Source organism: Trachinotus anak, unplaced genomic scaffold, assembly GCF_046630095.1.
Source record: "Trachinotus anak isolate AG129_WGS33_773 ecotype Australia unplaced genomic scaffold, CSIRO_AGI_Tana_v1 ptg000013l, whole genome shotgun sequence".
Taxonomy (NCBI): domain Eukaryota; kingdom Metazoa; phylum Chordata; class Actinopteri; order Carangiformes; family Carangidae; genus Trachinotus; species Trachinotus anak.
The window spans coordinates 5,144,837-5,160,256 of NW_027273864.1; the positions used below are offsets into that span (position 1 = coordinate 5,144,837).

Consider the following 15,420-nt stretch of genomic DNA (forward strand, 5'->3'; position numbering starts at 1 on the left):
GCTGGCAGGGTTGCTAGTAGGTGCAACACAGATGTAGCCAGGCGGCAGCAGCAGCAGCAGCAGCAGCAGCGGCGGCAGCAGCCACTTGCTTAACATGATTTAGGATTTACAGCCATTCCAAGTGGTCTTGCTCCACCTTCTTTTGCTAACATGAATCTGACCTTAAACAGAAAGGTCAACACCTGAATATTCACCCTAGTAAAAGCCCATGTGAAGTGCACTTGTGACTCTCTTTGAAAAGGAAATATGATGAAGCATTTCAGTCACGGGCGACAGCTGTAGCTGCTGGCCCGTGTGCTCATTCATGTGACTATATTGCAACAGCTCTATAGATTCATCTATGTGTTTGAAAACACTATATAATAGTAATTTATGATAAATATGTTGTAATGCAAATAAGGGGATGCATTGTGACTATTGTGTTCTGTCTTTCTCTTTTGTCGGTGCAGTGCTCTTTGTGATTACTCGGCTGAATTGTGCGCTCAGTGCATGCTAATGGATAAATGTGATTAAGACCACGGAGCAGAGCCATGGACTGTTCAATGGGATTAGAGCTGTGTATTGGCCAGACAGCGATGACTGTGCGCTGTGAGGGCTCAGATGCGGAGCAGGTTATGTTTGCTGGAAAACAGTGGAGAGAGGTTGGCAGCAGCGGTCCCTGCATGCAGCTCCTCCATCGCTAACCAGAGGGGTGGCTGCTTGACATTTCCTCTGAATAGCGATGCCACATCAGCTTATTTCCTCCTTCTTGTTGTTTCTTATCTCTTCCGTTTATCCTTGATCCCTCTGTTTGTCTGGCTGCCTCATATTCTTGGCCTCTCATCTTCTTCCCTCCTTGTTCGGCTCGTCTCTCTGTTTCTCTGTCACTCCTCTGAGGGGAGAGAGACGATCGGGTGTGGGAAAAAAAAAAAAAAAAAAAAGAATACTCTATGCTGTTACCATGGCAACTGCATCTCGGAGCTGAGCCAGTACTCTTCCACAGACATGCGTCCTCCCTCTCTCATTCTCCCTCTGCTTGCCTTACTTAGATTAAAGCTTACCTCTGATGAGAATGAAGAGGAAGAGACGGGAGGAACAAGAGACAACGCTGCGCTTGTTATGGAAGAGTAGTGTTTCATAACCCTCCCAGGAAACAATGTGCTTCTCTCTGTGATGAATTATTATTACTGATGGCAGATATCAAAGACAGAAATTGTCGGTGAACACCACACTGTGCACAACAAAGGAAACATGCAGTGTATTCTGCTCTTTAAGGTGCTTTCGTCTCCTCTGCAGAGGTCTCGGTCGCTGGGCTGACAGAGGCAATTGTGGGTAATGGTCTGTTACAGGAAATTAATGCATTTGCAGGGCTCTGCTGCCTCGCCCTATAACATCAATCTGTGTTAATTTGGCAATTAATCTGATGTAATTAGAAGACGTCTCAATGAGGGACCACATTTACCACAAACTAACTTTGGATTATGTAATTTGTAATTCTCAGTTGTGCGCTGGTGTGCGTGTGTCCTGGAAGGGCGTTTTTAATAATTGGCTGACATGTATCAAAATCTTTCATGACCACTTCAGAGCAGCAGCAACTCTCGATTTGGGTATGGTGGGAAAATGTGTCCTGGGTGGCTGTGTGCTCGTTAATGTGTTCAGAGGAGAAATGACAAATGTCCAGGGTGGGGGACAGAAACATTAGAGTGGAGCTGTTTTCAGGTAATTTGTTGCTGTGAACGCAGCACATCTGAGACAGTAGATGAATGCATTGTGTCATGTAGCCCAGATGGATGTTTAGTGAGGGGGGTGGGGGGGGGGGGGGGGGGGGTGTCAGCTTCTATTGACTTGGACAGTATGAGAAAATGCACACCTGTAACGCACACATGGGGGACCCTTGTTATTTTCAGCTTGACTGATTCGGACCTGGAGGCGAATGCGATACCAGAAAGACACTTCCCCCGCCATCAGAACACAAAAACCCAACGGAGCTTTTCCTCTCCAATCAGCGAGTTTACTTGGCAGTCATACCCACAATTCAGCCAGTGAGGAAAAATTGATTTAGCATCTTATAGCTCAGTGCCCAGCTGCATCAGACAGCGAGGGGGAAATGAGGCCCTGAGCAGAAGCGCCACTCCACTCTTCACTTTCGTCCCCACAGAGGTGGAATTCATTTCTGTCATATCACTGTGATTGTAAGTAATGGGACAATCGTGATAGCACAGCAAAGGAGCAGAAGGAGGAGGAGGAGTGAGGGGTTGGTTTCATACTCCTTTAACCACATGCAATATGTCAAGACCTTCCGTGGTTGGGAGTTGGAGGAGGGATGTCTCTCCTCTGAACCAGTGTGAACCGGTTGTGTTCTTGCCTCGGTGTTCAGTCATGATCGCCTACAGCCCCCAGGTGCATTATGTTGATGTAATTTGCTGCAGAGAGACTTCCAGGGTCATATAGAGACTGGATTATATGCAAGGTCCCAAGGGAACTCTATAGTACACAGGCGTTTTTCTTATATGCTGTGCAGAGCAGATCCCACTGAGGATATGTTCACAAATGATGAGCTGTGCCTTACTTTTATAAAAGGTCAAGGAAGAACATAATCCAGGGTCATGAGCATCCTTTTCTTTTTGTGGTTATAAAACGGTCCTCCCTGGATAACAAAACTATCTATCCACAGGATACTTCCTACTTTAAGGGGCTGGTTGATGGACAGTTTCTTCCTCCTTCTCTCTTGGATAAGTGGCCAAAAATGGACGATATCATCTCAACAGCAGAGTTTAACAGCAGGAGATTTTAATTCTCCACTTTTCCCTGATATTTGACAGTCTTGCAGCGAGAAATCCATTGTGTGGGAGAGGCAGAGCTGTCGGGTAGATGACAATGTAGCGCACACAATGTGATTTTCATTTTTGCATTGTACACATAAAAGTACCCAGCCCACATGAGTTTATAAGACATCAAATATACAGTTACAGCGGTGACACAAGAACATAAATTATTACACAGAAGTCTACAGTGTAAACAAAATACTTCTCCTATGTTGGGTTTTCTGAGCTCTACAAACAATCTGACACAGAAAGGTTCTCCTCCCAAAACAACTCAAGTCTTAATAACAATATATAATAACAAAAGCAGCTAAAAAAAACAACCACCTGTTTCTATTGCTAGGAGAAACATAAGAGTGCACATAAAGCAAGTTTGTACTTTATAAGGAATTGTTTGACTTTTTTTGAAATATACATTTTGCTAAGGAGTTCGATGAGAGGAAATGGTTATCTTAGCTTAGCATAAAGGCCAGAGTCAAGATGTAACAGCTAGCCTTTCACTGACCACAGTACCTTTAAAGCCTCAGTTACAGTCCTTTGCAGACGAGCACGTGGAAAGCTGGAGACACCACGGATGCACATTTGTTCCTATACTATTTTTTAGTCTGTTCAATGCGTGCACAGTTAGTGCCCTTGTAATTTAGTGGTCACAACATCGTAAATGCTGAAAGTATAATACTAGCTTAAGGCTAACTTATTAACACTCCAGAAACTCCAGGAAGTACCTGCTCCCAGCCAAGAAATAGACTTAGATTAGGATAAATTGTAGGATAGTTTAATTGTTGGATAATTTAATTTAGGATAATCATAGCATAAGTTACTTGGTGCGACATAAAGCTGCAAAATGAAGGTGATTCTCACACATTAATGCATCAAAAATTATAATCAAATAACATAATAAATATTATTCTGAAACAGCCCATTCTGCATTATGAGTAGTTTTACTGATCATAATTAAAGAATATTTTGATGCTACTACTTATGTACTTGTATGCAGGACATTTACTTCTAACACAGTATTTCTACACTACAGTATTGTTACTTTTACTTCAGATCTGAGAGCTTCTTCCACCACATATTTGCGGCAACATATAATAGTAGTATTGATCTTATCTAACACTGCAAAAATGCAAATAAACAGATTTCCCAAAATGTTGAACTAGTACTTGAACACCTATAAGATTTCTCCTCACTAGTCCAGGGGTGTCTTTGTTGAAAGCGCTGAATAGTTTAGACATTTTTGCAGTACACACCTCTCTTAACTGACAAAGCTCACAGTGTCACTTCAGCTGTTGTTATTGTTCTATCCACCCACACCTACAGTAAAACCTGCAACTGAAGGCAACAAGTATCAGCTGATCACCAGGACGGTGCAGAATTGGCAAAGTGAAGTAGAAGCAGATGAAGCAGCTGCTCTTCGCTGTTTACTGTACATCTCTGTGTCATTGCTTTATTTCAACAGCATCTAGTCTTCATGTGATTTCACAGACGAAGACTTATGCTACGATGTGCATGATGGGCATGTAGGCAGTCATGTAGTCCATTGCACCATGCAGTGATACGGACTGCAGCATTACCAGGAAACACACTTGCTGATGGATGAGTGAGAAGACTCTGATCAGTTTTTTGGTTGAACACCTTAATGATTACAGTGATAGCCATGAGCACCGATGTCGAGCTCATGGCCTAATTCACTAATTCATTTTTTTGGGTAATCATCTTCTTAGTGCCCGAGCTGGTCTTCCTTAAATAGATGATCATTATCCGGCTAAGTGAGGGATTTATAATTAAAGTAAATGCCCCTTACTGCAAGGTGAATTATGTCTGTTGAAACTGTGTTCTAACAAGAAGCTGAAGCTTTCACAACTTGTAATGGAGGTGATCCTGGCACCAGTGATATTATTGTTTTGGGGTGAATGCATTTCGTGTTCTGTATATTTTCATATGCAGTCTCCAGGTGCAGCTCCAGCTGTCATCTCAGCTTTTTTGATAAAAGCATGTGCTAATGTTTTTGACATGGTATTTTGAAGTGAAGGCTCTATTGAGCAGTGGGCCACTGTGGCGTAGGGGTCAGAGAAGTGGCTTGTGAATGGTCACCGGTTCACTTCCCTGGACAGACAGAAAAAAGAAATGTGGGAGGGAGGAGAGCACAGCTCCACGTTTGTGTGTGTTCACTGCTCATTGACAGGTTAAATGCAAATTTCTGTGTGTAAAATAGACTTGGGTGATATCCAAAATTTTATCTCTTAATAAAGTGATATACATAATCAGGGGTGGGTGGAATATAATATAATAATTATTATATTATTATTATTATTATTATTGTATTTTATGTTTCAGATAGAAGCAATGCTGCCACTAAACAACATTTCAAAGTTTTATTTGTCACATGTGATGGTACAATATACAATGAGCAAAGCAATTAAATGAGGATTGGGTTAGCTGGGCAGACTGTGCAATACTGCAAAAAAAAAGAAAAATTATAAATATATAATATCACAGTATTCAATATCATCAAATATTGGCTCAAGCCAAGTGTAAAATATACTTGGCTTTCTTCTAATCAATTGAAACATTTAAAAAAAAATATTTGCTGTGTTCTTGTCTCTTCTCAGGTTGGCGTTACTTTGTTGAAGCGACAGAGGCAGGCCCGAGTCAGAGGTGAAGAGAGCAACACAGGAGGGGGCAGCAGCAGGCATGCAGGACTCCGCCTCAGACAGCAAGATGGCTAAACAGGTCAGCACGGCCAAACATGGGCTGATGGATACATGTCTGTGACATTATCCCACTGACAAAATCTGTGCAGACAGACAGAAATCAGAGTCCTCAAAACAGTCTGTGTGGTAGTTCCTGCTGCAGTAGGTATTTCCAGGACCACATTTCTCCATTATTACGCACACACGCACACATGCACACACACACATACATGCACGGGCACAAATTCACATTTTCCTCCAGTGTTTAATCAGGCTGCTAAAGACTTTAATGAGCCACAGACATTTATTGTCCCCCTGAATCTATCTTAAGTTGAAAACAATATCAGCCTCGTTCTCACGGCTGGAATATATTGAAGTTGCTGCTGTTGTGTCACATGTGTAAATGCTGTCAGCAATTCTCTCACTTTGGAGAAGTAAACATTGATCCATCTGCTGTTGATAGCTACAGGTATTTAATGAACTCAGAGGAAAGACTCACACTACAAATAGCTGTAAGCAACAAAGACAACTTTAATGTTTCGGCAAAACCCATATCACAGTCAGTGGCACAAACACAAACTCACCAATAATGGTGAGCCTCATGGAGGCACAGTGGACAGTATACTGTAAAATGTCATTTAAAATGTTGTTCCAGTTTACATTATTATTAAACAGCATTTTATCATGAGTCAGATCAGACATGTAGAACATACCTTTTCTTCTCTTCAGTCTAAATGGGTCACATTAGCTTTATCAGTTAGTTCAATCAGCAAGAAACAGTCAGACTGAGCATTTAGTGTATGTAAATGAAGAGAGGATCTGCGGCACTCATCTGATTGGCTGACTGTTTTCTGAGTGATCAAATAAAAGATTTTAAAGAATTCAGGTAAACACTCAGAGAAACTAAATCTTGCAAGGTTGGATGGTGGGTCCAGGTGAGCTGGGTCTGGGGCGTGGCTGAGAGCAGTGACTGCTTTGTTGTGACATCACACAGTTACAGAAGTCCTGATGGCTGGTTTTTGAGGCTCAGTTTCAGAATACAGGCTGTGTGCATTTCTCTGTGGACTGAGGCTTTGATACTGTCACAATATAAAAATAGAACCTAGACCTGCTTTATAATCAAAAGAGATGTGGAAACCTCGCTTTAAACAATATAAGACCTTTAAATAATAGAAATTAAAATTAAAACTAAATCTTAGGCACTTTCCTGATACTGGCACTTAGAAGTATTTGAATGATTTCAAACATTCAGAGATGACAGATGAAATCCATAACTTAGTCATTTGACTGTCTCTTTGTTTTTTTTTATTTGTAAAGGAACTGAACTCCAAGCATCTGGACGAACAAAGAGAAACAGACGAAATGTCAGAGAAGATGTCGCCCAACAAGAACCTCAAATCTCCTCAGAAAGGCTCCAAAAGACTCAAAACCTTCCCCTTCAAAGTGACCCTGCTGGACTCCTCTGAGTTTGAAGGAGAAATTGAGGTATGCATAATGTATAAACTATTTGTGGAAACACATTTTCGAGAATTAACCTTAACATGCTTTGAACAAACGGTTGAAAAGCAAGACTCCTCTTTTTTTTCCCTTTGTTATTATTTTCCTTTGTGGGCAGTTGTGTGTGTTTTGTAGTGCTGCACAGAGCGGATAAAACAGGCAAAGAGGATAAAAGAGAGGGCTCCATGCTGACAGCACACCAGGAGGGCGAAGCCAAAGCCAAAGAAATGTTACACATTTCTGTAACACACACACACAGGCACAAAAAATAGTGCGGTATGAAACTCTTCATTCCACACAACATATCTGTTGTCATTACTCTAGCAGTGTGAAACAAGGCATTTCCCACTTGCTGGGAAAGGAAACTGAAACCATGCATATGAGAGGAGAGAAGAGATAGATATAAGGCTATTACCATAGATAAATGCATGGGAAGAAGTCTCAGGTTCAGTCAGGTTCTGGGGCTTTCATGACCACCAGCAGCAGCGTATACCTCTGGTGGAATAAGTCTATCTCTTCCTTCAAAAATACCTTTGGCAGGATTGTGGCAGAAGGAATTCATAATCAATTAATCAACTGTGGAGATGACTATGCAGCAATATTTTAAGCTATTTCGACTCCTGTCACTAAGAATTAACATGCCCAAAGCCAGGACGTGATACAGAGGCACGGCTGCCTCGGTACCTGAGATGAGATCTGTCTGAGCACATTGGTGTCACCCGGTCTGTGTCATAGTCCAGTGCCCTGCCTCTCCACTCCTGATCCAGCATGGATCAGGAGTGGAGACTAGGTATCAAACATTCAGTATTCTCTGGGTGCTAATGGAAATGTTACTGTAGCACTGAGTATCAAAAACAACAAGACAAAATAGGCTACTGCCCGGTTGGCGTTCTCTGAATAGCCTCCCTGATCAGAAGGACAACACTGTTTGTCAGTGCCTTCTAAAACTGTTACAAGTGACAATTTCATGAATGATAAGTGATGATATAGTGTGACCTGTTTGCCACCTCTGCCACATTTCTGGTTAATGTTTGATTATGGTTGGGCAGAAAAAACGACTTGGTTATGGTTAGGGGAAGAGGAAAAGACAGCAGAATGGTTGTGAACAGCAGCTCTCTGGTGTCAGACTTGGAGGCTTCGTACACTTCCACTCATCCAGTCGCAGTTGTGTAGTGACATAACATCACGCTACTTCTACCTGTACCTCTCAGACAACCTTCATTACCTGCAGGGCCACAAGAGGTCACAAGTCGGCAAAAGGTAAAAAAAAAAAGGTTGTTTTAAAGCAATAGTTTGACTTTCTGGAATCTTTCACACTTCACTTTTAAAATGGCAGTTTGTTGTTTATATACCTCAGTTTTTGTACAGTTTAGACAAACAAGCTATAGCATGTTAAATAGTGCGTTTTAAAGACTGATTTTGTTTAGCTGTTTCCCCGTTTCCTCTCTTTGTGCTAGGCTAAGCTAACTGGCTGCTGGCTTTCATACAGACAATGAGAGTGGTATCAATTTAACTATTGACAAGAAAGCAAATAAGTGCATTTCCCAAAATGAAAACTATTCTTTTACAATTTTGGACAAACATTTTAGCAAGTAGCACTGAATGCTGGTTGAGATTCTGCAGCTTGTTTACTTACTGTCTGATCAGATATTTCCAGATCTTAAACATGAATTTAGAAAACAATCTCACAACAAGGTTCCGGGGTATAAATCTGTCATGAAATTATAAATGTTAAAATATCAGTTTTTTTCTGAGTGTTTTGAGCGACTCTTAAAAGTTGACAGCCAAAGGTTGATCTTGACTTTGGAAAAACTTGGAAAAAGAGGATTTGGGCATGTTTTCTTTTCATCTAAGGGGGCATTCCAGTGATTTAGCAGTGTACTTACACTAAGACCAGGGACTCAGTAGAGACAGATTAAAAAATAAATTGTCAAACTCCAAGCAGCACAGGCTGAAATGTCCCGACTTTCAGTCTCTAGCATGGGTCAGGCTGCAAAAACACTGGATCCTACATTTCCCATAATTCAACTCGTGTCCCAAGTTCCCACAGACTTTCAAAATTTCATTTTATTTCACAACCCAATCCGAGATGAGATAATGACAATACAAGGCCTCTCAGATTTTGGAAAGCTCCTGTTTACTTACATACAACTGTGGTGTACTACTGTATTTTTTTTTATGAAAAATGTTTCCCAAACTAAAGTAACAAAAAAGTTTTGTTTTATGTAATGAAACTGAAAGATTACGATCAAAAATCTTCAAATGATACTGAGCCCCAGTGATTGGTCCCAGGAAGTCTCTTTTGTCCAATAAAAGCCCCCAGCACAGGCTGCTAAGTGGGTGTTAGGAAATCTATACCTATTACATGGTTGCAATCCAGGAGCAGCCAAGGAGAAAATAGATGCGCAATGTTATCACGAGCCATCCCTTAGGTTACTTTCGCCCAAGTGTGTGACGCTTTGTGTGTGTGTTCTGATCAAGCCTGGAGAGAGTACTGGAAAATTGTCCTCTAATAAAAGTACTGTTACTTAAAAGACATTTTACACAAGTAGAAGTAAAATTACTTGTGTAACAATGTACTCAGATGAAAGTACAGAGTAAGTCAGTTAAATGTACTCTGAGTAAATGTTTTACTGTGTTCTATTTTTAAAAAGGGGGAAAAATTTAAATTAAAATGTATATGCAGATGTATATGCCCTGGTATTTCAATGCATATTCACACCATTCCAGGTGAGAAGTGCACTGAAAGCAACCAGTAAATTCCAGTGAGGCACTTTGCAGCCTGCGCATGCAATATACACTCAGTTGACAGTTTATTAGGTACATCTAGCTAAAACTAAAGCAGTCGAATATATCAGTCCTGTAATAAATCCTCTTTCCTGAAGCTTATGATGTTAAGTTTTGATTCACATTGTTTTACAAAGTTGTTGATTCAACAGTATGGTTATTTTGGAGGATGTAGGATTAGTGTGTTGCTGTTGTATTACATTATACAAGGAGGTGTTTCTGTTATTTAACCTACCTTCATTGATATAAATGGGCCAGAGTAATAGACACACCAGGACACAATAGCAGGTGTCCATAGACTTTATGTAGCAATATTAAACTGCATTAATCAAACAGCTGCCATTTCTTATAGATGTAAAAGTAGAAAAGGCAGAGATGTATCAACAACATAAACTTCACAGCAGCTGCAGCCGACAAACAGACAAAATGCTAAGTTGCTAGGCAACACAACAGTTGTTGATGCTTTAAAGTAAGTTACAACAATCAGTCATTAGTTGACCACGCCTGTCTAAATGTCACTCTTGATTCTGGTGCACCACGAAGTCTACCACTCTCTGCTCTAAATCCAACGTCTCTGCTCGATTATTCTCACTGTAAAATCTAACCATGAGTCCACTCAGCTCCTCCAGGTGTTCAAACACCGAGCTGAGCGAGCTGCAGGCACAACAGGGATTATCACAAACACGCCTCACTGGGCTCAAGGATCCACCGTCAGTGTTTTAACATTAAGCATTTAGCCCAGACCCAGTGTGCACCTGCTCGTCACACAGCAGGAGTGTTTGACTGGGGACACTTGACGTGGTTGCCGTGTGGTGCATTAAATCATCAGCTTCTTCTCTGCTGCAGCTGCTGATTTGGCTCTTTTCATTTGCTGTGTTCTCACACAGTTAATCATTACTTCATCATGTGGCTTTTGTTTTTACTCTGTAACAAGTTCGACTTTATATGAAGTGAAGTAAAATATTTTTACGTTCACAAAAACAGGGCTTTTTCATGGTAACAGGAGTAAATGTAACTCGTTACTTCCACCCTGGTTGTGGTTTATTCTGGGTGGAGTGATTTTTATGTGCGAGTGTGTATGAGGTAAGAATATCAGGAAAGCTGCGCTCTCACCATCCTCTCTCTCGGCACTGTGAAAACATTCTTAAGTACCTTGGGGCCTTTTCTACACCACAAGAATAGTGTGCATTATGGTTTATGGAAGCTTTTGTGTCTTAAGTGCTCTCTCTCAATATTCGCCTGTCCTCGAAGCACTGCCAGGCATTGCCAGAGAAGGATTTACAAAGCAGTCTTTTGTCAGCCTATGGTTTTTATTTTTTGAAGTAGTTCTAGTATGGGGAGAGCCTCAGACCTCCAGGTCATTGATGGGCCTGCTTCTGCTTCCTGTCCGTAATTGCTGGGGTGGAACTTCATGCCTGCCATATCCTAGCCTCCCTTGTGCCTTCAGGAGCTGGTAATAACAGCGTTACAAGAAGACAGGCCACACTTTGGGAGTGCTCTCCCTGGAGGAGGAGCTGCATTCATGGGTTAATTAAGTCTCTTGTCATGGATGCATGGCTTAGCGTCCCCCTGGTCCTCAGGCGGGAGAGGAGGCACCACGCCCTTAGCTGCATCTTTCACCCAGCCTCCCCTTCTGCTCACTGGGGTGTAATCTGCCCGACTATGCATGGTCAAGCCTGGCTGGTCCTGTGTGTAGAACAGAGTTGTATTGGGTGGAATTGAGTGTTTCAAGCTAGTTAGCTGTCTTTTCACACAAGATTCAGTCTTGCCACATCTCTTCAGGAGGAAACACACAGGAATATTATTGTACGGTTAAATACTTGTAATTGTTCCAGAGCAGAGAGCAAATAAGCTGGATCACCTCAGCCATGGAATAGATGGAAGACATGCTGATTTGTTTATTTAATTTTGCTGGCTGCACCTGACATCATGAAGTACGCTGTTCCTTTACAATGTCGGGGCCGTGCTGACTGACAGGAAGAGAGCTTATAAACACTTTCCAAGTGTTTCTCCACCATCGTTTCAAACATAATGAGGCAAAGGTGACACATTTTTGAGTCCTAGGCTTGAGATATTAGACACATTACAGCAGAGGGATAATACTGCATCCGTTTCCCTGGCAACTACTTGCTCCATCTCCCTGTCACCTCACCTAGGCTCCAGGGGAGGAGGCACCATGAGTAATACTCTCTGAGTGTGGTTCAGTGTTAGGTCTCAATATTGACATACTTCTTCCTTGTTCAATATTTAATAGTGGCATATGAGCTCATGCATGAATTGATGTTGTGTCAATATTTCATACATGGCAAAAAACACACTTTTTTTTTTACTTGAATCAAGCAAATTTGGTCTGTGTGTCTGACTGTGTGTCCAGCTACCAGAAGTGTTAAAATAAGAGTAATTAAGAGTAATTAAGGAAGAGTAATTAATTCGATTACAAGATAATTAGAAATCAATATTAGGGAATTTTGTTACTTAGTAAGTTGGTGTCATTTGTCTTGTTTCTAGATATGAAACCTCCACAGAGGCAAAACCTGACTGGAGGCTGGACAAACAGGTTTTGGAACTATAGCCTTTAAGTTGGGCTTATGAGCACCAGCTTGATCTGTGGGTCTGCCACCATGTTTAGGCTGAAATATGTCATGGACTATTGGATGGATCACCATGAAATTTGGTTCAGACATAATCATGGTCCCCTTACTGTTCTTCGAGCATTTTTGGATTTGAATAAAATGTTTTGCTAACAATAGGATGAACGAGATGAAATTTGGTACCAGTAGTCATGGTGCCCAGATGACGAATCTCAATGACTTTGGTGCCCCCCTGACTTTTCCTGTGATGCCACCAGGAGGTCAAAGTTTTCACTTTCTCATCAAGTATCTTCATCTATGAGATGGACAGGGACAAAGTTAGGTTCAGATATTCATGGTCCCCAGAGGGTGAATTACAAAGACTTTGGTGTTCCCCTGTCTTTTCATCTAGTGCAATCATGGTGTCAAACTTTTTTTCAGTGTATAATTGAATGGGATGTAAACCGCCTGAAACACTACTGTTATCAATGGATGGTGACATCAGTGAATTCATACTCAAATTAAGTCAAAGTAGATTTTAAATGTAAATATAAGATTATCTCACTTAATTAGAGACACAGTGTTTGCAGTGTGTTAGGTTTCCCTCAGATATTACAGGTGTTAAGATATACTGATCTCTACCAAGTCAAGGTGTTTTCAGCACGGTGAGTGAACATGTTAACTAGTCAACCAAAAAAAAAAGAAAAAACGACATTGAAGCTCTACTTGAATGTGAAAACATGCAATTGTCACTTGACAGTCAAAGAAAATGTTGCTGTTACGCTCTGTCAGTAGCAGTGAAATCTCGGCCTACGGTACAAAGACCAATCTTCCCCAGCAATTTACAGTCCATTTTCTGTGTCAAGTGTTTGATGCACACTGACTGTGGTGCAACACCAAATGGCTGAGCTGTTTTAGTGTTTACAGAACAAGAGAACAGGAAAGAAATCTCGACAAGAACAGCTGTCTAACGGCGTCTGATATTGGTGTCCTACAAAACTGAGCTATCCCACTGGTAGAGTCTTATGAATATGTAATAATTCAGAAATAGAGTAGAAAATATTTCTTTTGCTGTCTTGACCTTATTACAGCTGATGTGTTATGTCTGTTTGTCTTCACAGAAACACTCAAAAGGACAGACCCTGATGGACATGGTGTGTGAGCACCTCAACTTGCTGGAGAAGGACTACTTTGGTCTGACCTTTGCCGACACAGACACCCAGAAGGTCAGTGAATTGTGTGTCACAAAGACCCTGTGGGACGTTTCAGTGCATAAAGACGTTGCTCACAGGACAATCTGTATTCCTCTCACTTGTTGGCTGGGCTGGCTCTCTCAGGGGTGCACAATCCATCATTCAAAGATGAATGGAAAATGGAAATTTCCATGCTCAGACTGGGTCTGGACAAAAGGCAATTGAAAAACTCGTGCAGTAGGAGAAAAGATGAAAAATGCCTCATCTACTGTTTGCAAGATGCATGTATGAAATTTATTTAGACAAATATTTCTGAGAGGCAGAAACAATCTCAGTGGTTGAATTAAACCTCCGTGGACCGAAGACAAGAGCCACAGTTTTGACTTCTTTTTGTCTTTCTTGCATAACCATGGCAATTTGGAGTAGAGCCAGGCTAGCTTATTTGTTTACCTTTAGCCTGCAGCTGCAAGCAAGGTTTAACTTTAAGATCAGCCAAACTCATTAGCTGATGTAAGGTCTCAGTATGGCTAAAAGGCATTTTTTAGTTTCTATTGAAAATGCTGAAGGGTCAGTTCACTCAAATTGTGGGTATTAGCATTTATTTGGCGTTGTGTTTCTGATCATTTCACAGATTTAAGTGCAAATTTCTGTCTTTCTTCTTCCTCTCAGTGGCGTCACTGTCCACAGTGCAGCCGGTGCACCTCATCAAGGCCCAGTAACTATCAGGGGCCTTCACACTTACAGTTTTTAGGCATAGTCTATTTATGTTCAAAAACTGCATGTTTTGTTAAGAATAAATATTATTCCTATTAATTATTATTTTATTATTATTATGACAAAATAGGGCCCGTTGAGAAATCACAGTGTGACCAGTGATCTCTCTCTGTGTCCTCTGTGATAACTTGTGTGAGTGGAAGTGAATTTTTTTTCTCAACTTCTTAGCAAGAAGTGTGTGTTCTTCAGTAGATGGACAATTATGTTAGCAGCATAATGTTTAGCAAATCCAAAGAAAAAAAGTGGTGCTCAGGAGAGGAAGGATAGAAGAGAACAGGATGAATTTATTGCTAAACAAAATTAAGATTAGATTTTTTACCTCTTAATTAGATTTTTTATAGTCGCCATGCTTCAAGTCCATACAATGCTACCATTGAATGAACTTGTGGTACAAATAAAATATACAGCTACCTCTAATTTGGTTTCCACCCGCTGTAGAGAAACATATGTGGCCCTTTAACAGCTAAATGCTTTATGTTCTCTAGCTATTTAGTAGGAGGTTTACAGTATCACAGCTGCCTGCTTTGACAAGAAACAAGGTTGATGAGAGCAGTAAGAGTGAACCAGAACGGCTGCTGCAGAAGATTGATGAGCTGAAGGTTGCACAATTGGGTGATAATTCTCTGTGTGTTCGTCCCTCTGAGTGACTCCTTTGACATTACATGTCATCATTTTATCCATTGTTAAATTAAAAATATTGATTAGTACGGCTTTAAAAGAACCAACTGCAACGTGTCTTTAACACAGGGTCACTTTGAAACTACTTTGTACTTTAGAGATAGTACCTTTTAGTTCTGCGGAAGATCTCAGAAAGAGATATCTGAAAATCTGGGCACGTAAAGATAGATAGTACAACAGCTGAAATGACTCTTTAAGCTTCCTCCTTTTTCACCTCTTGTGTGTTTCCCGCTCCAACGTTAATTTGTCAGAAACATTGTGATTCTTTATTTCTTTGCTGTGTCCTCTGAGGTTTAATTATCTGATGAATCCTGATGAATGTGTACATACATTACACTTCAATCAGCTCATTTCAAATAGAATGTCTAAATATGTTTCCCTCTGATCTTGCACAGACCAGGCTTATTATTATAATCATGTGATT

At 40.9% G+C, this 15,420-nt stretch overlaps 1 protein-coding gene across 12 annotated transcripts in view; it reads left to right on the plus strand.

Annotated features, from left to right (window-relative positions):
- The window catches only part of LOC139630093 (band 4.1-like protein 1), an 85,526-nt gene that overhangs the window by 41,224 nt on the left and 28,882 nt on the right, over window positions 1-15,420 (plus strand). For all 12 annotated transcript variants that reach the window (XM_071493207.1, XM_071493202.1, XM_071493205.1 and 9 more), the window contains exons 2-4: window positions 5,417-5,537; window positions 6,815-6,982; window positions 13,473-13,577. In XM_071493207.1, the coding sequence (XP_071349308.1) occupies window positions 5,499-5,537; window positions 6,815-6,982; window positions 13,473-13,577 (312 nt within the window). In that variant the 5' untranslated portion in view covers window positions 5,417-5,498. The remainder of the gene's footprint in view (window positions 1-5,416; window positions 5,538-6,814; window positions 6,983-13,472; window positions 13,578-15,420) is intronic.